This window comes from Sorex araneus, chromosome 6, assembly GCF_027595985.1.
Source record: "Sorex araneus isolate mSorAra2 chromosome 6, mSorAra2.pri, whole genome shotgun sequence".
Lineage (NCBI taxonomy): Eukaryota > Metazoa > Chordata > Mammalia > Eulipotyphla > Soricidae > Sorex > Sorex araneus.
The window spans coordinates 98,060,191-98,085,039 of record NC_073307.1 but is presented as its reverse complement, the minus strand read 5'-3'; the positions used below and the strand labels follow the sequence as shown (position 1 = coordinate 98,085,039).

The 24,849-nt window shown below is 64.8% G+C and overlaps 1 protein-coding gene across 2 annotated transcripts in view; it reads left to right on the top strand.

Annotated features, from left to right (window-relative positions):
• The window catches only part of SCUBE1 (signal peptide, CUB domain and EGF like domain containing 1), a 62,519-nt gene that overhangs the window by 12,388 nt on the left and 25,282 nt on the right, over positions 1 to 24,849 (top strand). For both annotated transcript variants that reach the window (XM_055143078.1, XM_055143077.1), the window contains exons 3-5: positions 2,411 to 2,539; positions 15,244 to 15,378; positions 22,647 to 22,772. In XM_055143078.1, coding sequence (XP_054999053.1) covers positions 2,411 to 2,539; positions 15,244 to 15,378; positions 22,647 to 22,772 — 390 coding nt within the window. The remainder of the gene's footprint in view (positions 1 to 2,410; positions 2,540 to 15,243; positions 15,379 to 22,646; positions 22,773 to 24,849) is intronic.

The following is a 24,849-nucleotide window of genomic DNA, read 5'->3' as shown; positions in this document are numbered from 1 at the left end:
CCCAAGTCTGAGAAAGAGAGAGCAGAGGCCGTTTCGGGGCCGGAGCGACAGCACAGCCGGGAAGGCGTTTGCCTCACACACGCCCAACCCGGGTTCGATCCCCAGCATCCCATAGGCTCCCCCGAGCACCGCCAGGAGTAACTCCTGAGTGCAGAGCCGGGAGGAACCCCTGAGCATCGCCGGGTGGGACCCAAAAAGATAAAAGAGAAGAGAGAGGGGGCCGTTGCGGGCTGCTGGTGGCCGGGGGAGTGACCTGGCGCCTGACTCAGTGACAGGGGCGGGAGCAGCCCCTCATGGTGGCTGGGGGCAGGCGGGGAGCCCCAAGTTCAGGCCAGCTGTGTTGTCCCTGCAGGGAGCGTGCGTGGGACAGGCTCTGGTGGAGGAAACCCCTCGCTCCGTCCGTACAAACGGGGACCCTCCTGGCACTCAGCGTCTCTCCCACGCTCTCACCCTCTTTGGTCTTGGTCTGCCCGCCTGGGGGCACAGGACGGACGGAGAAACGACACAAATGCCCGGCAGCGCTTGGGGCTGTGCCCCCCCAGGGACGGGGGGAGGCCTGCAGGGTGGGCACGGGGTGGGGGGGGCTGCAGGGCCGAGCTGTTGGTGGGCGTCATCGCAGGCCCGACTCGCCGCCCCTGTACCGTGCGCTAGGAGCTCGGGACCTGCGGGGGTGGGGGGAGCTTCCGTCCCCAGGGGGGCATCACCGCTCGGCTGCTCGGGACACTTGCTCTGGAGCCAGGGCTGGAGCTGTGCCACTCCTCAGCCCTTGGAGGGAACGGCCAGGCTGGCCTCGCGCTTGCCGAATCCCCCCTGCCTCCACCAGCTGACAGCAGCCTCGCAGACCCCTCTGGGCCCAGGTGCCCACACGGCCTGGCCCGCCTCTCCTAGAAGGGACAAGTGTTCTTTTTTTTTTTTTTTTCTTTTTTGGTCACACCCGGCGTTGCTCAGGGGTTCCTCCTGGCTCTGCACTCAGGAATTACTCCTGGCGGTGCTGGGGGGGGGGGTCCTATGGGATGCCGGAATCGAACCCGGGTCGGCTGCATGCCAGGCAAACGCCCTACCCGCTGTGCTATCGCTCCAGCCCCGGGGACAAGCGTTCTTTTTCTTTGTTTTTGTCTGTTTCGTTTGGGGGCCACACCTGGTAGTGCTCAGGGACCACTCCTGGCGATGCTCGGGGGATCAGACCCGGCTCGGCCGCAGACAAGGTAAATGCCCTGCCTTCCCGCCGCCCTTTGGCTCCAGCCCGCTTGCTCTTCTAGAATTGGCTCATTTTTGAAATGATTACCACTTAGGGCATGTGGTCACAACCTTGGTGACGCTGGTTGTGACGCCAATGCACACGGTGTGTGTCCCCCACCCACCCAGAGTGCCCAGGGCGCCCCACAGCTGTCCTGTGCCAGCTCTAGTGTGATGGTCACTCCCTGCCACGGCCCCGCGGCCCCAGAGTTGCGCCATGGCTCCAGGCTGCTTATTCCCCAGCGTGCCCCACTCCCTCCTGCGCCGAGTCCGGGGGCTTCAGGGTGCATAGAGGTCGTGGGGGCTGAAGCCCAGAGTGTGGCCGCAGGGCAGATGGGACGCCTCCCTGCGTGTCCCCACGCCCGGGCCCGGCCAGGGCCTCCCCCACGGGCTTCATGCTCCTTCCCACCCACTTGGGCCACTGCCTCGGGGTATCAGTTTCTCTGCAGATCTGGAGTGACCCCAACACCGAGAGAGTCTGCGGGGCGAGGGGGTGCTGGCGGCGGGTCGTGGGGTGGCGGTGGGGGGGCAGCCCCGGCGGCTGGAGCCGCGGCGTGTTGAATGTTAACCCGGTGGGTTCCGGTCCGCCTCCGAGGGTTACACATCTCTCTGGAACTCCAGCGGTGACCTCTGACCCCTGACGGGAAATGTTGAAAAAAGACTTAAAACAGCGAGAAGACTGACCTTTGCAAAGGCTGGCGCCCATTGTTTCAGAGACAGAAGCCTTTGTTGTACCAAGGCGGATGCAGCAGAACTCTGGACCCGGGCGCTGAGGAGGAAGCAGACTGTTTGGGGGAGTGGACGGACTCTCCCTTCATTCCAGACCCTTGACATTTGCGTGGCGTGCAGAGTTCATTTGCTCTGCAGCCCCCATGTCGCTGGAGGGCTCTGGAGTCAACTGCAGGCAGCCCATGTCAGGGCCCTGCCCGGCGGGGTTCTCAGACGGGGCTCCTGCTGGGCCCCGCCTTGCCGTCTGACTGTGGCGCTCAGTGCTGGGGCCCCGGGGTGCTGGGGTTGGACTCAGGGCCTCACGCACTCTGGGCATCTGCTTTACCCCTGGTGCCAGGGCCCACGAACGCGGCGATTGCGGAGTGAGAGAGCCGGAGACCCCTGACCGCCACCCCCTCTGGCTCCCCAGCCTAATGCCGCTGCTCTCACGCCCCTTCCTTTGCAGATATTGATGAGTGTGAGAACGACTACTACAATGGGGGCTGCGTGCACGAGTGCATCAACATCCCCGGCAACTACAGGTGCACCTGCTTTGACGGCTTCATGCTGGCCCACGATGGACACAACTGCCTGGGTGAGTCCTGAGCGAAGCCCACTGCAGCCCCTGCCCCAGGCTCCGCCCATGAGGGGGAGGGCTCAAACCATAGGCCATAGGCCCCACCCGGCCCCGCCCACTGGGCAGTCTCATCTTAGGCCCTGCCCACAGGGCAGTCTCATCTTAGGCCCCGCCCATGGGGCAGGCTCATCCACAGTCCTCTCCTATGGGGAAGAGCTCAACCATAGGCCCCGCCCACGAAAGGAGGGGCTGCTCCATAGGCCCCGCCCACGGGGCGGGTTTTTCCACAGGCCCTGCCTATTGGAAGGTCTCAACCACATGCTCCGCCCATGGAGCGGGCTCACCTATAAGCCCCGCCCCACGCCCCACCCTTGGCTCCATCTGCCCTGTTTGCAAGGGTTTGGCTTCCGTGCCTCATGGATTAGGGGCTCTCCACCTCTTATTTTTAAAGTAGAAGCCTCCCCAGTAGTGCTGGACGGCCCCAGAGCAGTCCCAGCACTACTGGCGCTTGGATCTAACAGTTCTGGGCTTGGCCCAAAAGTGGGCAAGGACGCCAGGCAGTGGGGGGCGGCGAGGTGGGATGTGGAGATTGAACCAAGGGGGCTGGCACTTGGGCTGGTGCCCCTCTCTCGGAGGAAAGAGTCACACTGGACGAAAGTCCCCTCGGACACGCCGTTTCCCAAAGAGACCCTAGAGGGGCTGGACCGATAGCACAATGGGGAGGGCGTTTGCCTTACACGCGGCTGATCCGGGTTCAATTCCCAGCATCCCATGTGGTCCCCTGAGCACCGCCAGGGGTAATTCCTGAGTGCAGAGCCAGGAGTGACCCCTGTGCATCTCCAGGTGTGACCCAAAAAGCAAAAAAAAAAAAAAAAAACACAAAAAAACAAAGAGGCCCTAGCGGTGCTGGGGGCTGGGCTTTCCGGGGAGGGGGCAGCTCAGCTTCTGCCCAGAGCCATGCGCCATCCGTGGCAGGTGACCCCGGCTCTGAAAGGGGCCTCCCCCAGCTTCTCCGGCCTGCTCCCCAGGACTGAGTGAGCCCCAGTGGACAACCGCTTGGCCAAAAAGTGGGCAAGGACCACCGTGCCCCCCCCCGACCGTGGCTGCAGGGGGCACGGTGTGGCTAGCCTGCACAGCTCAGGGGACAGCTGGCCCTCTGTGCCTGAGCCCTGGGGTGGTTCGTTTTGTCTGTCTGTCTGTCTCACCAGCAAAAGACTGTAAAATCTTTTCTCTGTTGTCTGCCCTGGAGCTTCTTCCCCAGGGGGGAGTACCGGGGAGTGGGGGTTCAAGGCTCACTCTGGTGTTTGGGTTTCTATAAGAATCTCCGCGGGGTGCCTCCTCCTCCCCGGCCTTCGCACCCCCTCGGCGGCGCCCGCCTGGGTGCTCTGGAACATGTCCTTCTCGGGGTGCAGGAGGCTGATGTCTCCCTGTCTGGTTTTGTTTAATGCCTATTGCAGCTCAGACGAGCTCGTTATGGGAAACAGATCTGCAAACATGTAATTACCCCGAAATCAGTGCCGAAACGGAGGTCTGGACTGCAGGCTGTTGAGGCCCAGGGGGGCCTGTGGGAGCGACCCCGGCGTAGGGTGAGGAAGGAGGGGAGGGGGTTTGTGGCTAAGTCGGGAGAGTGGCCTCCTAGGAGGAGGTGGCTGCATTTCCGAAGGTTGCTGGGGTGGGTGAAAAATAGCATAAGCTTGAGTTGGGGGCGTGGCCTCGGTGGGCGGGGCTCCGGTGGGCGTGGCCGGGAGTGTGAAGCACATTTGGAGGGAGGGATTAGGATGCTGTCAGGCCTCACTACACCCTCCCCAAGCTCCAGCACCCGGGCTGACAGCGATGGAGAGAATCCCTGGAGCCCGAGCTGCTCTTTTTTTTTTTTTTCTTTTTTGGGGTCACACCCAGCGATGCTCAGGGGTTACTCCTGGCTCTGCAATCAGGAATGACTCCTGGCGGTGCTCGGAGGACCATGCTGGGAATCGAACCCGGGTCTGCCTCATGCAAGGCAGACGCCCTCCCCGCTGTGCTATCGCTCCAGCCCCTGAGCTGCCCTGTCTTGAGGCCATGTCCGCAGCAGGCAGGATGGCCAGGAAGCCCTCAGGGCTGGGTGCTGGTTAGCAGATGCAGAGGGTGTGTGTACTAGGCATGGAGCACTGGCCACCCTCGTCCGGGGGACAGGGAGGTGGGCTGGGGGAAGCCTCAGGACCCCAGGAGCCCTCCCTGGGACTGGCTCCCACGTGCCCACAGCGGTGTCTGGAGCGGCTCAGACTGGGGTGAGGGTTCCCCCCACGGCTCTGTCTCACTCCCAGCCAGATGGCAGCTTCCTGCCGCGCATGTGGCTACGGAGAAAAGGCTCTCTGGCCGCTGCCCCCTCTCCAGCCCGGCCCTGGGTGCCCATGCTGCCCCGCACTCACCCCGCGCACCCGAGAGGTCAGCTCCAGGCCCCGTGCCTGAGCTTGGGGGTTGGCGACCGTGACTCAGCGTCAGCCCTGCAGACAGTCGCTCAATTGTCGCTGGGAAAGGCGGGAGTCAGAGGCCAGAGGGAGGGCACTCGCCTGGCACACGGCCAACAACAGTTACATCCTTGGCACCCCAGACGGTCCTGAGCACTGAGCGGAGAGTACTCCCTGAGCACTGCTGCGTCTGGCCTAAAAAAAAAACAAAATTAATAAATAACTAAAAAGATAGAAGTCCGTCTGGACAGCTGTGTGGAGGCCGTGTGGGCAGCCGTGTGGATGACTGCATGGGTGTCCACGTACATGGTGTGGCAGGCTCTGGGCCGGCCGGTGTCTGTCCAGCAGGAGCTACTGTCCGCCCGGTGCCCGGAGCCTGTGGGCAGCCCAGCTGGCCCTTCTGGGCGGCCTTTCTTCCTTTTCTAAAAGAAGTCGCTCTTTCCAGGCGGGAGAGATGGGACGAGGGCTAGACCTCGCCTTGCATGCAGCCAGCCTGGACTCAGTCCCCGGCACCCCACACGGGTCCCTGCACCCTTCCGGAGGGATCCCTGAGTGCAGAGCCAGGAGTCAGCCCCGAGCACGACCCGGTGTGCCCTTCCCCCCCAAAAAAAAAGTACGTATGTGTACATGTATAAATACACATATACATACATATATATGCACACACGGGCTGGAGTGATAGTACAGTGGGTAGGGCGTTTGCCTTGCACGCGGCTGACCTGGGACCGATTCCTCCGCCCCTCTCAGAGAGCCCAGCAAGCTACCAAGAGTATCCCGCCCGCACGGCAGAGCCTGGCAAGCTCCCCGTGGCGTATTCGATATGCCAAAAATAGTAACAAGTCTCCCATTGGAGACGTTACTGGTGCCCACTCGAGCAAATCGATGAGCAACGGGATGACAGCAAAACAGTGACAGTGATACACACGTGCGTGCACACACACACACATGTATGTGCAGCTTGTCCCCCTTGGCTGTGGCACTCCTGTGGGACATTGGTGGGGCGGGGAGGGCAAGGTCCCCCGGAGGCCAGTGGCCCTCCTGGCTGAGGGCTGGAGAGCTGATGCGTTTCCGTGAGACGAAATCCCACCGTTCGACCAGGACATGGTCCTTCCCCCAACTCGGGCCAGGCCGGGATCTCGACTCAGAGCCTGGCAGTGCCAGCTGCCCCCCCCTCGGGGCCAGGGGGAGTGAGACATCCCCGTCTCAGCTCCTAGACTGCGTCCTAGAAGGTGGGGGACCCTCAGGCGGTGCCAGCGAGATGTACCCCAGTCACTCCAGCCCCCCTTACTGCGGCTCACAGCCTGCCCACAGGGGGCTCGGGGGGCTTGAACCCGCGCCGGGGAGGAACGACTGCAGCCTCCCCAAACCTCAGCTCCACCCCGTCCTCACTCTCCGGGGACCCTCGCAGCAGCAGTGCCTGGGGACATTTGTCCTCTGGGTCCCTCCTAGGCCTGTCCCTCCCTCACAGCCGGGAGACAACCCCCATTCAGGAGGAGAGAGCACTTTGGGCTTTGACTCGATTTTCATCCACGTTCCAGCCTCACCTGCCCTCTGGGGCCAGGGGGGCTGTCGGGGGGTGGGGGGTGGGAATGTCTCCAGTCCTGGCCAGGCTGGGGCTGACCCCAGCCCCCCGGGGCGCAGACCTTCTCTCCGGCCGACATCCTTCACTGAGAGACTCTCGAGCGTGCCCAACGGTGACACGGGCGGGAACAGGAACCGGGATGCGAGCCTCGCGCGGCCCCACACGGCTCCTGGGAGCGGCATAATTGCTCGGAATAGCAGCAGTTCTGCTCGAAAAATATTATTCCACGCTCCATGCCGTTGGACTTACGAGCAATATTTCGGCTCATAGAAAAAGATCCTTTTATTCATCTTAAATCAAAACCAGCAGTGGGCCGCCTTCTCCCCCGTCTCCCCCAGGCCCGGCCCCGTCTTCTCTGCAGCCATTGGCTGGGACAGCTGGAGGCTCCCCCCACCCCAGACCCTCGCCCACCCCCTAGCCCCGCCGAGATTTCACCTTCACCTTGACTTACTGAAAAACATGGCTCGTGGTGTTCACGGGTGGAATCTGGGATGTGCTTCCAGAATGTTCCTTCCCCCACCAGGAGAAGTCACGTGCGGCCTGGGTCAGCAGGAAACCGTGGCGCTGTTCCCCCTCCCACCCCCCCCCCGTTTCCCCCTGGCCCAGATGGCCCCCAGGCATGCTGGGGCCTGGACCCCGAGGGGTCTGGGATGGACTCACATGTCAAAATAGAGAGGGCTGGAGTGATAGCACAGTGGGGAGGGCGTTTGCCTTGCACACGGCCGACCCGGGTTCAAATCCCAGCATCCCATATGGTCCCCCAAACACCGCCAGGAGTAATTCCTGAGTGCAGAGCCAGGAGTAACCCCTGAGCATTGCCAGGTGTGACCCCCCAAAAAAAAGCAAAAAAAAAAAGTAGAGAGAGAGTATGGGGGAAATTGCCTACCACACAGGCAGGGGGAGGGGTGAGACGGGGTGGGGGGAAACTGGGGATTTTGGTGATGGAAAATGTGCACTGGTGGAGGGATGGGTGTTGGATCACTGTGTGACCCAAACTCAAACATGAAAGCTTTGTAACTGTATCTCACCAGAGTCACTGTGTCACTGTCATCCCGTTGCTCATCGATTTGCTTGAGCGGGCACCAGTAACGTCTCCATTGTGAGACTTGTTGTGACTGTTTTTGGCATATCGAATACGCCACGGGGAGCTTGCCAGGCTCTGCCGTGCGGGCGTGATGCTCTCGGTAGCTTGCCGGGCTCTCCGAGAGGGGCGGAGGAATCGAACACGGGTCAGCCGTGTGAAAGGCGAATGCCCTACCCGCTGTGCTATCGCTCCAGCCCATCTCACCAGAATTCGATTAAAATTTTTTTTTAAAAAAAAAAAGGATGGGGGGGAGGTGAAGGGGCTGGTGGGTGGATGGATGGAGAGATGAGGGGATGAGTGAGTGCGGGGGAGGCGCGGGGGCGGATGGTGGAAGGGTGGAGGATGGATAGGTAGGTGGTGGATGGGTGGGTGGGTGGTGGGTGGATGGCTGGATCTGTAGGTGGGTGGGTGGACGATGGCCAGGCAGACGGGTGGCCACATTGGGAACCGCTCAGGGGTCAGACCCTCACCTCCTCAGACCTCACGCACCACTCCTGGCCAAGGCCCGATGGCCGTCTCTCCCGGGCTCCAGCTGTGTGGGATGACAGGCCCTTCGTGAGCCCAGGTCACAGGGGGGATGAGCGGGGACCCTCAAGCCTCCCGCCTTCCCCTGACAAGCTGCTCTGAGCCCCGCTGGCCTCCCAGCGGGCTGGGAGCAAACACGTGGCCGCAGCTGTGCCCCTGGGTCCCAGCCCGGAGCTCGGCGAGTGACAGGGGACCATGGCACCCGCCCCGGGCTGCCCAGAGCCACTGCGTCCTCTGCGGCCGGGTGGGGACGCCACCTGGGGCCGGGGGTCACCTGTCTGGAGGCTGGGCAGTGGTGGCCAGCGGTGTCTCTGCCCTGTCCCTCCCGTGCCCAGAGGGCTCCAGGACTCTCGTCCCTGGGGTGGCCCCTGCTTGGCCCTCTTGGGACAGTCTCCCCAAGGCCGAGGGGGACAGGCTCAGGGGAGTTGGGTCCCGGTTGGGAACATGGGGATCAGGGGCAGGAGTGAGGGCGGGAGGGGCAGAGAGGGCCCCACGGGCTGTAGGGGTGCAGAGGGGAGTGGGATTCTATTCTCACTTTGCCGGGTGGGCCAAGGGGGTCGGGCGGGCGGGCGGGCACTTGGCCTTAGGTGCTTCGAGTTCCCGCCCTGCACGTATCCAGGAGTGACCCTTGAGCTCCCAGGGCCGGGGGGGGGGGTTGCCCCAAACCCGCCCCTCACCCCAAATACTCTCTGGGAGGTTGAAGGACGTTGCCCCAGGACCCGGCTCTCCCGGTTGGTCTGGGGCTGAAGAGGGTCCTGGCCCCGGCTCTTACAGTCGCGGGTTCTGGGCATGAGGCACTAGCGGTGGGTTGGATGAAGAGGTGAGGGGTCGGAGGGGATGAAGAGGTGAGGGGTCAGAGGGGTGAGGCCAAGGGGTGAGACACCCACGTGGGACAGCGGGGGCACGGGGACCCCTCAGGCATTCCTGGAGCATTTCGAGTGCGGCCTCGCCGTGGGCCGGGGGCCGGGGGTGAGGGGTCGAATGTCAAAGAACGGGCCACCTGCCTGATTTTGAAGCCACTCCTGACTCGTGGGGGGTTTGGAGGGGGGGGCCTGTCCTCACTGGCCAGCAGGGGCTGCCCACGGTGCCCTGTGGGCAGGATGTGGCCACACTCCCTGGCCTCGGGGTCCCTCCCGCCCGGCCCGCACCCCCTGGCAACCCTGGGCTCGAACCTGCCCCTGCGGGGTCCTGGCCCGGCCCCTCCGCCCGCCCCGGCAGGCGGGGTCCTGGGAGCTGCCAGTCAGAGGGAGGACAGGGCTGGGACTGTCCGGCGTGGGTGGCCGTGGCCGTGGCCTCCCCACACCCAGGTGTCCCCCGGGACGGCCGGACGCCGTGTGTGGCCCCGGGACCGCGCCGCCTGTTTATTTGTCTTGAAACTCGGCAGCTCGGGCGTGTGTCTTGCTGCGGGGAGTGTGACCCACTAGTGCCCGACGCGGAGCCCGGGGCGGCGGCCGCGGCTCCCCAGGCGCCAGGGCTCTGGACACGGACCCGAGGGTCCCCTCCTGCCCGTGGCCTCACGTCCCCCGCCCCCGCTGGCCAGAGGTGGGCAAGGAGGGTGGGGTCCCGGCGGGCCCGTGCTCCAGCTCCGCACGGCCCTGGGTTGGTGGCACGTTCCTGCTGGGCGGGGCCGCGAGCGTGTCCTCGGATGCCGCCGGAGAGGCCCGTGGCTGAGGGGGGCGGGGGGGTGCAGTGGCTCACGGTCACCTCAGGACCAGGGGCCGGGCCAGGTCAAGGGGCGGGAGCCTCTCTGTGCCCACAGAGGCACAAAGGGACATTGAGCTGCCCCCAGCTTCCTGTGCCTCAGTTTCCCCTTCTGGGCCGGGGCGCAGAGGAGCTGGTGGGCTCCAGGATGGGTCAACTGCCCTGGGCGATGGGGGGGCCTCCGGCCTCTCCAGCCTGGAGCCCCTTCCCTGACGCTCCCTTGGCCCCTCCCCACTCAGCTCGGGTGTCAGCCCCCCAGAAAGACCCCCAGCGGCACCCTTGGCTGCAGGCCCTGCCTGTCCCCAGCGGGGGCTCGGAGCCAAGGAAAGCGACTCGGAGTGGCCGGCCAGGGAGCCCGGCCGCCAGCCTCTGGCCCGGCCTCCCCTGCCCCTCCTCCCGAGCATCCTTGTGGGCTGGGCTGGACAGAAGTTGCTGTGTCCCCCGCCCCGGGCAGCCCCCAGTGGGCCAGGAGGGGGTGGGCGGGGAAGGCCATAAACAGCGGCGGCCGCGGGCACAGGGCCGGGCAGACGCTCCCCCACGGGCGGCGGCACACGCCAACGCTGGACCCGGTGCCCAGGACTGGAGCGGGCGGGCACGGAGCTGAGGGGGGCAGATGCACAGCCGAGAGCGAGGGGTCCCCGGCCCACCGAGCCCCCCTCCACCCGCTGCCGTCAGGGGTCACCCCGGGCCCGCGGGCTCGCCTGTGTTTGCCGTGGCCGGCCGCCATGGGCCTGCTGGGCACCGCTGCCCGCCACCGCCCCCCCCCCGACCGCACACGGCTGGAAATAGGCTGGCAGGGACCCCGTGCCCGAGGCTCCCTGTCTGCGGGCGGGGGGCGTGTGGTCGGCCCGTCACCGGGGGGTGCAGAGCCCACCCCCCCGTGGCCCCGCCACTGACCACCACAGGCGGCCGCCCTCAGGGGTGTGTGCGTGGACAGGCCTGCCAGGGCTCGCCGGGGGGGACAGGACACCAGTGTCCTCCGCGCCCCGCCTGGACACGGTCCCGCGCCGGCCGGGGGCTCAGCCCTGCTCCCGCCTGCACCCAGACCCCGGGGCCCCAGCGCCCAGCATGGGCGGGAGACACAGTCACGCGGTGACGCCCCACCTCTGGGTCAGCAGCTCTGCGTCCGAAGGTTCGTGCCCAGCACGGCTGGACGCAGCCTGACTTTATATGGTCACAGCCGTGGCTGCAGCCTCCCTCCCTGCCCGCCCCGAGGGGCGCGTGGGTCACGTCACGGGCGCGAGGCCAGGGAAGCTCCTCCGCCCCGGCCAGACGGGGCCGGTCCCCCCCCACCCCGGGCAGGGGTCTGAGCGGGGACCGGTGGGGCCCAGCGCCACGGCCAGCGGGGGCTCGGGGAGCTTGGCCGGAGGAGGGCCGACGGGGACATGTGTGCCCCCGTCCCCGCACCTGCGCCTGCCCAGGGCGGCTCCTTCCACAGCCACGCACACACACACATGCACACACACACACACCGAACACCATGCACACACAGCACATACAGATACACACAACACACACATAGACACCACACACACACATGCACACACACACACCACACACACCATGCACACACACACACCAAACATGCACACACACACCATACACACCATGCACACAAGCAGCACACACAGACACAACACACAGACACCATACACACATAGACATATGCCAACACACACCACAATCAAAGACAGACACACTGCACACACCACACACACGCCACATACACACACCACACAGAGACACACACTTCACACACACATACACATGCCACACACAGAAACATACATCACACACAGACATACATCACAGACACAGACATATCATACATAGACACATATGCCAACACACATCACATACACACATACATATACCACACACAGACACGTACATACATACATACACACCACAGACACATAGACATATACCACACACATACACATCACACACAGACACACACCAACACAGACATACACGCCAACATACACATGCAAACACACACAGACATGCATACACATACCAACACAGTCACACAACAGCACACATGCAGACACACCAACACACGGACACGCACACACACACAAGCAGGGCCCAGCACGGTGCCAGGGGAGCCCCCCGTGGTCCTTGTCCTGTAGGTTTGGGGGGACCCGGGGCCTCGCCTGCTGAGCCCCTCCCGGGCCTGCTTCACAGGAGGAAAGGAGGGTCTGAGCGGCCCCCCGCGAGGTCACGAGCCAGCCGCCTGCGGAGGGCGGGCCATAGAGGGGGCGCTGGGCGGGTGGACAGGAGCCCGCCCCCGCCCCGGGAGGGGAGCTGGCCAGCGGCGGGCCTGGGGGCTCTGGTCTCCGGGCGCCCTGAGGGGTGGGCTTGCCAGCCCGAGCCTCTGCCCCCAGCCTCGGGGGGCCCACGAGCCGGCTCAGCAGACTGCCCAGGCCTGGAGCCCACCGTGTGCCCCCTGCCCGCCCTCTGGCCACGGGGGGGGGTGGTCCCGCTTGGCAGCCGCAGCCCAAATCGGCCTGGGTCTTTCCCGGGCTGAGTCCATCTGGTTCTCATTTATTTACACTTAACTCATCAGATGCAGTTTGGCCCATGCCTCGGGGCGGGCAGAGGCTCCTGCCTCCGGGAGGAGCCTCGGGCCGGCCGCGCAGTGGGCCCTGGGCGGGCCGCAGAACGCAGCGTCCGTTCCAAACGGGGGAACGTTCCGGACAAGCTCAGAGCCACCAGCGCCGGGTTATAAATAACTGCTAACCCCGCGCCCGGCCAGCGGGACCAGGCGGCCCCGAGAGAAGCATCTCGGCACTCACGGCCCACCCTGGAGGCCCCCTCCTCCAGGCAGACCCTGGCAGGGAGCTCGCCGGGCGCCGCCCTCTGCCCTCTGCCCAGAGTGGGCATGAGCCGGGTCCCAGCCTCCAGCACCCTCCAGCCAGAGCTTTCAGGGAGGGTGGGCAGCCTGGACGGTCGGGTTCGGCCGTGGGGCCGGGAGCCTGGGGTGGCCCACCGGTCAGCCTGTCCTCAGCTCCCGCCCCGCCCACGCCCTGCCCGGGACTCAGTGCCCAGCAGGCGCCGGCCGCGGGCGGGAGCAGCCCCGGGACGGTGGACACACACAGGAGGGGCCTGTTCCCGAGAGGCCCCGCCCCCGAGCCCCACCTCAGAGTTAGGCCGGCCCGCGGCACAAAGATGCTTTCTGTGGGGTGGGGGTGTGGAGGGGGGAGTCCCAGCCCCCAGGCGCCCCCCGGGGCCTCCCAACCAGCTCTGTCGCCAGTTAGGGGGTTTCCCAGGATGCCTGGCCCGGGGCGCCGCCTCTGCTTTGTGATGAAGTCCGTGTGGCAGGAGCGCACTGCCTTCCGGAACATTCTGCGGGGTCATAAATAAAAATGAAGGTTCCTGACTGCCAGCAACAGCACCCCCCCAGGGACTGCAACAGACACGCTGGCTCGGTCAGACTTGGGGTGGTCCAAGGTCAGCCCCCTTGCCCGCGGGATGGAGGGGAGAGGGCCCCGGGTCCCACACCCGGTCAGGGTCCCGGGGAGCCGCACTCAGCCTAGAAGTGGGGGCACCACATTCCCAGGGTTTCTTTATAAAGGGGGCTTGGGGGTGCTGGGGCCACACTTGGCAGTGCTCAGGGCTTGCTCCTGGCTCTGTGCTCGGGGCTCACTCCCGGCTCTGTGCTCAGGGCTTACTCCTGGCTCTGTGCTTGGGGCTCACTCCCGGCTCTGTGTTCAGGGCTGACTCCCTGCTCTGTGCTTGGGGCTCACTCCTCGCTCTGTGATTAGGGATCACTCCTGGGGTGCCAGGGATGGAGCTGGGTCAGCCGTATGCCAGGCAAGTGCCCCCCTGGGGTCTGACTCCATCCTGGACTCTTCTTCTGCCACAGCCTCCGGCCCCACAGCTCCCACCACACCACCTCCAGGCAGCCTCCCACCTGGGCATGGGCCGTGGACCCTCGTGGTCAGGAGAGGACTGGGGCAGAGTGAACTAACCCCTGAGGGACCCCAGGTGACTTCTGGGGAACAAGCCACAGACATGTATTGGTGTTGGGGGACAGGTGCTTGAGGGGAGCACATGTGTATGCACGTGTGTGCACACTTATGTACTGTGCATGTGTGTATGTGTGTGCACACTTATGTGCACATATGCATATATGTGCATGGATGAGGGTGTACATGTGTGCACATGTGTGCATGTATGAATGTGTCTATGTCCATGTGGGTGTATACACTAGACTGCATGTATGCACATGTGCATGTGTGTACACACATGTGCCCACATATGCAGGGGTGTGTGCATGGGTGGTGTGCGTGCGCACATTTGTGCACATGTATGGCTATAGGCACATGATATGCGCATGTACGTACATGTGTGCACGTGTGATGTGTGCATATATGCACACATCTATGTGCACATGTGGGGTGTATGCACATGCATGTTTGCACATGTGTATGTGTGCACATGTATGTGTGTGCGTGCATGAAGACGAGTGCAGAGGAGAACTCACAGCTGAGAGGTGTGCGGGCCGGTCTGTGTTGCCCAGGGCCCCGGCCAGCACATTGTCCCGGGTTTGGCCCGGAGCTGCGGACACCCCGCTCCACTCGGGGCCACGGTCCAGGAAGCGCTTCCAGCCCAGTCACACTCCATGCCAGCGGCCTCTCGGGGCTGTGGCCCTGAGCCCAGGCTCCCGCAGGGTCGTGCCCCGCCGCCTGCTGCACCCGCCCCTCGGCCAGAGGTCAGGCCTGCGAGCCCCCTGGCCAGCCGGCGGGTCAGACAGCGGGTGGCCTCAGAGCAGGGGGGACGGGACACTGAGTGGGGGCCTGAGGAGGGCCGAGGGCGTGGGGTGCCTCCAGGAGGAGGCAGCCGACTGTGCCGCTCTGTGCCTCAGTTTCCCCGTCTAAGACAGTAGCGCAGCCGTCCTGTGTATCCCGGCTGCTGTGAGGATCAGAGGCGCGAACACACGTGAGATGTCCAAGGAGCCTGGGGCGGCGGAGCAGGTCGGGAGCTCGGCTGCCTCTGGGAGGTGGCTTGGTGGCGGCTCTCGCAGAGGGGCCTGTGGGGTGTGTCCGCAGAGGGCGCCAGGCTGCTGCTGGAGGCTCTCTGCAGAGTGCTCCGGTGCTCCAGAGATGAACGCTGGGATTCTCTGGAGAGCACTGCCGGGGCCAGAGAGCGATGCTAGAACATTCCAGAGAGTGTTGCTGGAACATTCCAGGGAGCACTGCCAGGCATTCCAGAGAGCGATGCTAGAACATTCCAGGGAGCACTGCCAGGCGTTCCAGAGAGCGATGCTAGAACATTCCAGAGAGTGTTGCTGGAACATTCCAGGGAGCACTGCCGGGCGTTCCAGAGCAGTGCTGGGGTCCCCTGGGGTGTGCTCACAGCCCCCCTCCCCCCGCAGACGTGGACGAGTGCCAGGACAACAACGGCGGCTGCCAGCAGATCTGCGTGAACGCCATGGGCAGCTACGAGTGCCAGTGTCGTGGCGGCTTCTTCCTCAGCGACAACCAGCACACCTGCATCCACCGCTCCGACGGTGAGTGCCGCACTCCGGCCCGCCCCGCCCAGCGGGACCGCCTCCCCGGGGCCCCGGCTCTCGAGTCTGGCCCGTGAGACTCGCGAGCACTGTGGCCGGCTCTGGCCCCTGGCTGTGCAGAACGGCTGCTAAAGAGCCCCGGCCCCCCATGCCTCCTCCCTGCGCCCCCAAGGGTGGCCGTGGCGACTGCGCAGTGCCATGGGGTGACGCGTCCCCTCGGGGACTCAAAGTGCCGAGCCCCCCCCCACGCTGTGTGCCCGAGAGGCCTCCTGGAAGGGGTGGGCCCCGAGGCGCCTGCGAGGGTCCACGTCACCCCTCCGTCGCCGGCAGCTCCGTGGAGCCCACCCCCCGCCCCCCGCCGGCTGGTTCTGATTATCGGGGCCGGATGCCGGGGTGGGGTCAGCCGGGGTCAGCCGGGCTCCTGGTGGGGAACCAGCCGCGGGGCTCGGGTTCCCAGGCACCAGCGGAAGTGGGGCCCGTGGCCCCCGGGGGGGGGAGGCTGGGGCTCACCCCACTGCTGCCCGAGGCCCCCCCAGCAGCTCCGGAGTCCTCACGCTGGGGGAGCCTGGCCCCTCCCCTCCCTGCCGCCTCCCGCCCCCAGCCTGGACTTGATCCTGTCCCCGAGGCAGGACTAGGAAGGGGCTTCCCTCGGCCTCAAGACCCCCGTGGCCAGCACGGCCTGCCCGTCGGTCCCATCCCCCATGCTGCCCGCCCGGCGGGGCCGTTATTGCTCAGCTTCTGCTGTGTGACCCCTCGGAAGCCGCTCAGCCTCTCTGAGCTGGGCCGGGGAGAGTGAGCGCGTCCACGCCACACGGTCTTGGGGTGGACGTTTCTCCCCGAGGAGGAAGCAGGCGGCGAGGGCCAGGCCACTCCCAGGGCCAGACAACAAGCCACTTGCAGCTCGGGGCTGACCCATGGGCCTGAGCCTGGCCGGGGGCAGGCGGGCAGGAGTCCCGTCCATGAGGGCACACGCGTGCGGGGCCGTTCGTCCCGGGCCCAGCTGCCAGCACACCACGCCCGTCCTTAGGGCCCGTCCACCCTGCGGGGCCGGGCATGGAGGCCCGGGCACCCTGTGCTGACCCTGCGGTGCCTGTCCCTGTGCCAGCTGCTCTGTGCCGGGTTCGGGGCCCCGGGAGGGGACAGCCAGTGGGGACATCCGGGCCATCTGATGCCCAGGTAGACGGTGGGTACCAGGCCCCGGCCGGGCCCTGAGGCTCCCGGGGCCACGTTGTGGACAGCAGCCCCCCCGAATCCTCGGGGAAACAGGGGGTCGGCCACCCCGTGGGGCCCTGCAGGTCACGCTCACCGAGCACAGCGGCCGGGAGCACCCACAGGGCCGCCGAAACCCCACAGGCTCCGCGCGGCCTCTCGGGGACGTGGGCAGGAGCCGGCCTGCATCCCTGGTGCTGGGTGTTCCGGGTTCCACTGGGTCCGAAGGCACCAGGACCAGCATTGCCTGGTGGGAATGTTCCAGAAAGCCCCTCCCTATCTTCTGGGCACAGCCCGAGGGGCCTGGCCTTGTTCCTGATTCTTGGGGGTTCAGTGAACTAGAGGTTGCGGGATGCTGGTCTGTGCTCCCCCTGCGTGGGTCTGCCCAGGGCCTCTGCTCAGTGTGGGGGGCTGTGGGCAGCCTCCCGCCGCCCCCTGCAGGGACTACACAGCAGGCATTGTCGGGGACACGCGCTGTCAGAGAGGCAGACTCCGGCCACATCCCCCGCAGCGTCACCCTGTCAGATGGACAGCCGTGTGCCACACGTGTATGGAGTGCATGTGCATGTCTGCATGTGTGCGCGGGCATGTGTATGAATGCATCAGTTCATACATGCAGCATGTATGAGTGTGCTTATGTGTAGAGCATGTGCATGTGTGCCATGTGGGAGTGGGCATGTATTTTTGCACGTATGAGTGCATGCATATGTGTGGCATGTGTGCATGTATGTGCCCATGTGTGCATCTGTGAGCGTGCATATGTGTGCGTGTGTGCATGTGTTTATATGTGAGTGAATATGTGCACATGTATGCATGTATGTGTATGTATATGAGTGTACATCTGTGAGCATGCATATGTGTGCATGTCTGCATGTGTGAGTGCATGTGTGTGCATGTGTATATGTAAGTGCATGTGTGCACATGTATGCATGTGTATATATGTGACTTCATGTGTGTGCATTGTACAAGTGCATCTATGAGCATGCATATGTGTGTGCATGTATTAGTGGATGTGAGTGCATTTTTGCACATGTATGCATGTGTACATGTGTATGAGTGTGCATGTGTGTGCATGTGTGTACATGTAAGTGCATGTATTAGTGGATGTGAGTGCATTTTTGCACATGTATGCAGGTGTACATGTGTATGAGTGTGCATGTGTGTACATGTGAGTGCATGTATGCACATGTGTGCATGTTTGTGAGTGTGCATCTATAAGCATGCATATGTGTGCATGTGTGTGTGTGCGTGTGCATGTGTGTATGTGTGGTCTGTACAGGGGTTCACGCTACCAGCATTGAGGTCAGGAGGCTCCTCTGACTCGTGTGAGGCCCAGCCGGCCCATGCGGGCACTCGCCCTGCTGCCCCAGGGACGCGCACTCAGCCTGTGAGCCAGACGCCCTGCAGGCCGCAGGGCTGGGGCAGGGAGGGCAGCTGCCTGCCCACGAGACACAGGCCTCGCTGGACCCCAGACCGGGAGGGTCAGGACTAGCACCACCCACATGGAGATGGCGACCAGCAGCGCTGTTGCCAGCCTCCTCAGCCTGCCCTGGGGCTGCTCCTGTCACAGGGTCCCTGCAGTGACCAAAGGGACCCTGGCAGACCCGCGGCTCAGCCACGGAAGGCAGGTGTGAGGAGACAGAGACATGTGAGAGGAGATGACAAGAGAACATGAGGGGACAGGAGGGTGAGAGGAGGTGACCAGAGCATCTGAGGGGACGGGATTGCAGGAGGGTGGCAGGTAACAGGAGGAGGAGGATGTGGAGAGTGACAGAAAGATGTCTAAGGAGGTGACAGAAGGAGGTGAGTGACAGGAGGTGAGTGACAGGAGGTGAGTGATAGGAGGTGACAGGAGGAGGTGAGTGGCAGGAGGTGAGTGACAGGAGGTGAGTGACAGGAGGTGAGTGACAGGAGGTGAGTGACAGAGGAGGTGAGGTGACAGGACGTGAGTGACAGAGGAGGTGAGTGGCAGGAAGTGACAGGAGGTGAGTGACAGGAGGTGAACTGACAGGAGGTGAGTGACAGAGGAGGTGAGGTGACGGGACGTGAGTGACAGAGGAGGTGAGTGGCAGGAGGTGAGTGACAGGAGGTGAGTGACAGGAGGTGAACTGACAGGAGGTGAGTGACAGAGGAGGTGAGTGACAGGAGGTGAGTTACAGGAGGTGAGTGACAGGAGGTGAGTGACAGAGGTGAACTGACAGGAGGTAAGTGACAGGACGTGAGTGACAGGACGTGAGTGACAGGTGAGTGACAGGACGTGAGTGACAGAGGAGGTGAGGTGGCAGGAGGTGAAGGACAGGGGGAGGCGAGGTGACCGGAGGTGGCAGGGGGAGGTGACAGGAGGCTGACAGCAGAGGCCAGGCCCAGAGCACGGAGGGCGTCTCCTGTTGGGGGGGAGCAGCCCCTCAGCCCTGCCCCGCCCGCCCCTGCCCCTCCATGTCCCTGTGCCCACCGCGGGGAGAGGCCAGTGGACATCTGCCCTCCGGCCCACCTGTGCCCATTGGTGCCAGGCAGACGTGGGCCCTGGGGCCCCGGGGCGGCTGGGCGGGGGCCTGTGCTGGGGGTCCGGGCCTGGGGCCACTCCCCGACTGGGCCCCCGCAGGTCCCGAGTGGGGGGCGCTGCACCCCGCCCCGAGGGAGGCCAGCGCGTGGGCAGCCCCCGGCCGCGGCGGTCAGAGAGACGATTCATTGGGCCGCAGATTTATGGCACTGCAGCGCGGCCGCCCGCGGCGAGGTGGGGACAATAAATGGGGCCCATTATTTTTTACGAGACTCCCACCCCATAAACAACTCCTGCGGCCGGCGAGCCTCGCGCCCACGGCCCCCAGGACGCCCCCCAGCTCCCCGGGGCCCGTGCCTGAGGGGCACTGCGGGGACCCTACGGGCCGGGTGCTGGCATCTGTCACAGCGTGTCCCGCACCCAACCCCGAACCGCGGGCAGGAAACTCCCGCAGCCCCAGTGTGGGGGGAGGGGCGCTGAGCAGGGGCCACACGTGTCCCTGCACCCGGGCCCTGGGCCTCTCCCGCCCAGGCCTCCTCCCGGCCCCTGACGCCTCTTCACAGCCCCCTCGGGGCCCCCTGGGGGAGAGCGGGGCGGAGGACCCCTCCCCGCTCCCGACCCCGCAGTGCCCACGGCCTGGACGTGTCCAGCAGCAGCCGGACCAGGAAGTGCCACTCGCTGAGGCCCGGCTCTGGGGACGTGTGTGATGGGACAGCCTTAGAGACCCTTTTCTCTGCAGTCCCTGTTTGTCTGGAAGGATCTGGAAGGATCTGGAAGGATCTGGAAGCCTCTCTCTTCCTTTCCCGGTTCTGCCCAGGCTGCCTGGAGGAGGCCTGTGGGGTGGTGGTGCTACCTAGTGGCAGGTCTGGGAATTGCAGGAGCCTGTGCGGCTAGACCGAAGCAGAGTCCCGAGGAGTGGGGACAGGGGGTCCAGGAAGCCAGCAGTGGGGGGCGGCTTTTACTGGACCCCACCTGCCTCAGGAGAGGTCAGTGGAGACCCTCGCTGCAGCCCACTCTCTGATCTCTCCCATAAGGCCCTTTGGTGTCCAACCACCCCCCAAGGGGACAGAACAAGCTCCAGGCCCCGTTCACCCAGGGGCTTCCTGGCCAAGGCCTCAGGAGGGGGCAGCTACTGGGTAGACCCCCAGCGTCACAAACTAAAGGGTTCAGGACCCGGGGGGCCAGAGCAGGTCCCAATCCAGTCAAGGAATTTACGGGTGGGTGCAAGCCAGGAGGTCTTCCTGGAAGAGGGGCTCAGGTCACTCAGGTCGCAGGGCACATGGTGCCTCCCTGCTCAGACCCGGCCAGGAGGCAGCGGGCATCTGTTTCCTCACCCCGGCCCCACCCGGGCACCCCGAGACACTCGGTCTAAGTTGGCAGCACATAATTGCATTTGGTCGAGTCCAATCCAATTAGCTTCGAGCGGGCAGGCGGCACCCGGTCTTGGTGTTCAGGGCTGCTGGGAAGGACCCGGAACCACGACTCTGGGCCAGGCGGGGGGAGGCAGGAGGCGGGGGGATGGACATAGTCCGGTGGGCACTGTCGCAGGCCACAGAGCCCCTCCAGCTTGTGGGGGAACTGAGTCACAGCTGGGTGCTCAGGGAGGAGCAAACCCATTTTGGTGCTCTGCGGAGGGGCTGCCCGAAGAGCTGCCTGGAGGCGGCGGCCTTGCTCGGCCTCGGCTCTCCACAGCCACCACAGCCACAGGCTCTGCTCGTGATTCCCACTCCAGGCGGCACTGGGGTCCTGCCGGTTCCAGAAATGCCCTCAGCCACCCAGTGGCTCAGGGTGGAGACCAGGCCTGTGCACCCCGAGGGCTGCCCAAGGCAGAGGGGCTCGGACTCCGGGTCTGGGGGACCCCCAGCCTGGCTGGGGTGTGGCTCTCACTCCAGTGCTCTCGGGGGTGAAGCGGTGAAGGGCATTGCCCAGCCCTGCGGGACCCCTCAGGCCACCCCCCCCAAAGCCCCGCCCTCGAGGGTCCCATCTGGGGTGCCTGGTTTGAAACGCAGAGAAGAATGTCACGTGTGGCGTTTGGCGTTTCTGTTTTATTGGTCTGGGGGCCACACCCGGCTGTGCTCAGGGATCCCTCCTGGGGGCCCCAGGGGCCACATGGGGCGCCGGGGGCGGGATCTGGGTCGACTGGGTGCCCGACCCTTGAGCTGTCTCCCGGACCCCATTTCTCATTTATTTTTATTTTTCGGTTTCTGGGCCACACCCAGCAGTGCTCGGGGCTCACTCCCGGGGGGGCCCAAGGGACCCTGTGGGGCGCCGGAGATCAAGCCGGGGTTGGCTGCACGCAAGGCCGAGGCCCTCCCCACGGCCTCGCTCCTGCCCTGGTTCTCAGTACGGGATCAGCATCGGCACTGGCTCCTGAGCTGCCGTCAGTGGCCGTCACACACAGGCTCGAGGGCCGCTGCCCGGGATTCCGAGAGCTCGGGGCCACCCGGGGGGAGACCGCGCCTTCCCCTGCCCCCGCCTCGGGGTGCTTCCCCATTCTGGGGGCCCCAAGTCCCTGCTGGGGGGTGGCCACATCTTCCCTCGTCACCGAGGTGCAGCTGCTCACAAAGCAGGAGCAGCTGGTGCAGCCCCAGGGGCGGAGAGAGTGGGGGGCTCCCCCTGACCCGTCCCAACACGCACACATGCACATACATGCACACGAGCACACACATAGACGTGCACATACATTCACACACGCACACTCACAGACACACATGTGCACACATTCATTCACATGCACATACACACATGCTCACACGCACGCAGAAACTCACACATGCAGACACACATGTACACATACATGCACATGCACACTCACACAGACACATGCACACACATGCACACACTCACACACATATACACACGTGTGCATGGGCACACTCACGCTCATACACACATGCACACACAGACAAACTCACAGAAACACGCATGCACACACATGCGCATACATGCACGCATACATGTATGCACACACACTTGCATACACACGTATGCATGCGTGCACATACACACACACACAGACATTGGCTCCTGTGGGGGCAGTTTCCTGAGCTCCCTCAGGGCCAGACAGCACAGCAGGGGGCGCTGGCCTGCCCCGCTCTAAGTTCCCTGAGCACAGAGCCAGGAGCCAGCCCTGAGTGAGCCCTGAGGGCCTTCTGAGCGCTATGCACACCCTCCCCTGCACATCAGCCTCCCCCTACGCACCCCTCCCCTGCATGCCTGCCTCCCCCTACACACCCCTCCCCCCGCATACCTGCCCCCACCTGCACACCCCTCTCCCTTGCACACCTGCCACCCCCTACGCACCCCCTCCCCCTGCATACTTGCACCCCCTACACCTCTCCTCCCCCGCACACCCCCTCCCCTGCACACCCTCCCCCTACACGCCTGCCTTGCAGGGCCTCTCCTGTGGGTACCATGTCAGCTGCAGGGAGGCACCAGAGCTGCCCAGCCGGGCGCGGTGGCCTTGGTCCCCGTGAGGTCCTGCCCAGGCAGCAGGAGGGCAGAGGCCCTCGTTTGCACCCCCGGCCCCTGACCCCGTCCTGTGCGTCTCTCTCCCCAGGGGGCATGAGCTGCATGAACAAGGACCACGGCTGTGCCCACATCTGCCGGGAGACGCCCAAGGGCGGGGTGGCGTGTGACTGCCGGCCCGGCTTCGACCTGGCGCCCAACCAGAAGGACTGTACACGTAGGTGCTGGGTGCTGGGCGCTGGGTGCTGGGTGGGCGGGCGGGGCCGTCGGGGAGGCCCAGGGGACGGGCTGCCACTGCCTCGGGGTCTCCTCGGGCACACCGGCTCGGTCCGGCTGGGGGCAGAGGCTGCCTTGTCGCGGGCAGGATGTGTGGGGGAGGGACTGGCTCCCCAGGTTCCCCTGGCGCCCATCCCGGGGGGAGAGCCCGAGCCTGGGGGGGCGGGGGGGCCGGAGGCCACCTGCAGGGCAGCTTAGTGTGGCGCCCCCAGCCAGGCTGGCCTGCAGCCAGCATGCACGCTGGGCCTGGGCGTTGGCCGTGGAGAGAACCCGGGGACGGGCGTCCAGGCTCCCAGAAGGGCCGACATCGCCCAAGGCAGGAAGTGGGGGCGCCCACTGCCACGCCCGACGTGGGCACAGGTGGACCGGCCCTTTCCCTGTCCCTGCTCGGGGGACACCTCGAGGGGCCGTCGCGGTCAGGCGGGGTGGGGCCCTGCACCTGTAGGTCACACTTGCTCCCGCTCCCCGCCAGGGCTCAGGCGGCAGAAAAACCCGAATCCGAGCAGGCGTCCAGCTCACCCCCACAGGGGCCTGGACACCCTCAGGCCAGGGGACTTTCTCGTCTCGGCGAGAGGACCCCCGTGTGCACGTCTCCAGGGCTGGAGGCGGCAGCACGTCCCAGCCCCGGCTGGGCCTGCCTCACTCTCCCCCGCCCAGCGGTCAGGAGCTCAGGGACAGTCAGCAGGAGAGGGACCGTCCCCGTGACTCAGGTGCTGCGTGCTGGTGCGCTGTCCCTCACACGCCCCCCACGGCCACACACCCCGCCTGTCACTGTGGGGTCAGTCGACTCAGGCGCTCGCTAGAGACGAGGCTCCGGGTGGACCCTGTTCCCTAGACCCCGGCGGGTATTTGCATCTGGACAGTAGAGGCTTGGGTGGACTGGAGCAATAGCACAGCGGGTAGGGCGTTTGCCTTGCACGTGGGCGACCCGGGTTCGATTCCCAGCATCCCATATGGTCTCCTGAGCACCTCCAGGGGTAATTCTTGAGTGCAGAGCCAGGAGTCACCACTGAGCATCGCTGGGTTTGACTCAAAAAAATAGAGGCCTGGGTGGTCCACGAACAACAGAAAGTGGGGGCACCTCCACCCCGCAGAGACTCTGCCACACAGTGCCCAGGTGCTCCCCTCCCCTGCCCCTCCCGGCACCCGTTTTCAGCAGGGCTTGCTGAGGAGCTGGAGCGGCTGGAGATGCGGGCGCCTCCCTCAGGCCCTGTGCCTTACCGCTGGGTCACAGCGCTGGTGGGACGTGGGCTTTTCCAGAAGGACACCCCGGGGACACTCGGGGGCTTCATTGCTGAGTTCAGGGATACGGACTCGGGAGGGGATCCGGCCCCAGCACCCTCGGCTGGGGTGGAGGGAAGCAAGCTGCAAGACAGCGGACACACCACACGGACACGCCATGCAGACACGCCACACAGACACACCATGCGGACATGCCATGTGACATGCCACATAGACACAGTGTGTGTGGACATGTCACACAGAATGCCATGTGAACATGCCACATGTATATGTCACATAAATATGCCACGTGGACATGGCACATGTACACGCCACTCAAACATGCCATGTGGACACATCGTGTGGACGTGCCATGCAGACATGCCATATGAGCACACCACACGGACATCCCATGTGGGAATGCCATGTGGATATGCCACATGTACACGCCACACAAACACGCCACATGGACATGCCACACGAGCATGCCATGTGGACATGCCATGCAGACATGCTATGTGGACAAGCCATGTGGACATGCCATGCAAACTTGCCACGTGGACACACCGTGTGGACATACCATGCAGAATGCCATGTGGACATGCCACGTGGACATACCATGTGGATACGCCATGTGGACATGCCACATGTACACGCCGCACGAATGTGCCACGTGGCCATGCCGAGTGGACACAGCACACTGACAGGGTCTCCAGCCGCCCTGGAGGGACCGTCCGGCCAGCAGCCGTGGGTGGCCCCGAGTCCGGGGGAGGGGCCGGAGGACGCTGCCCCGCGGG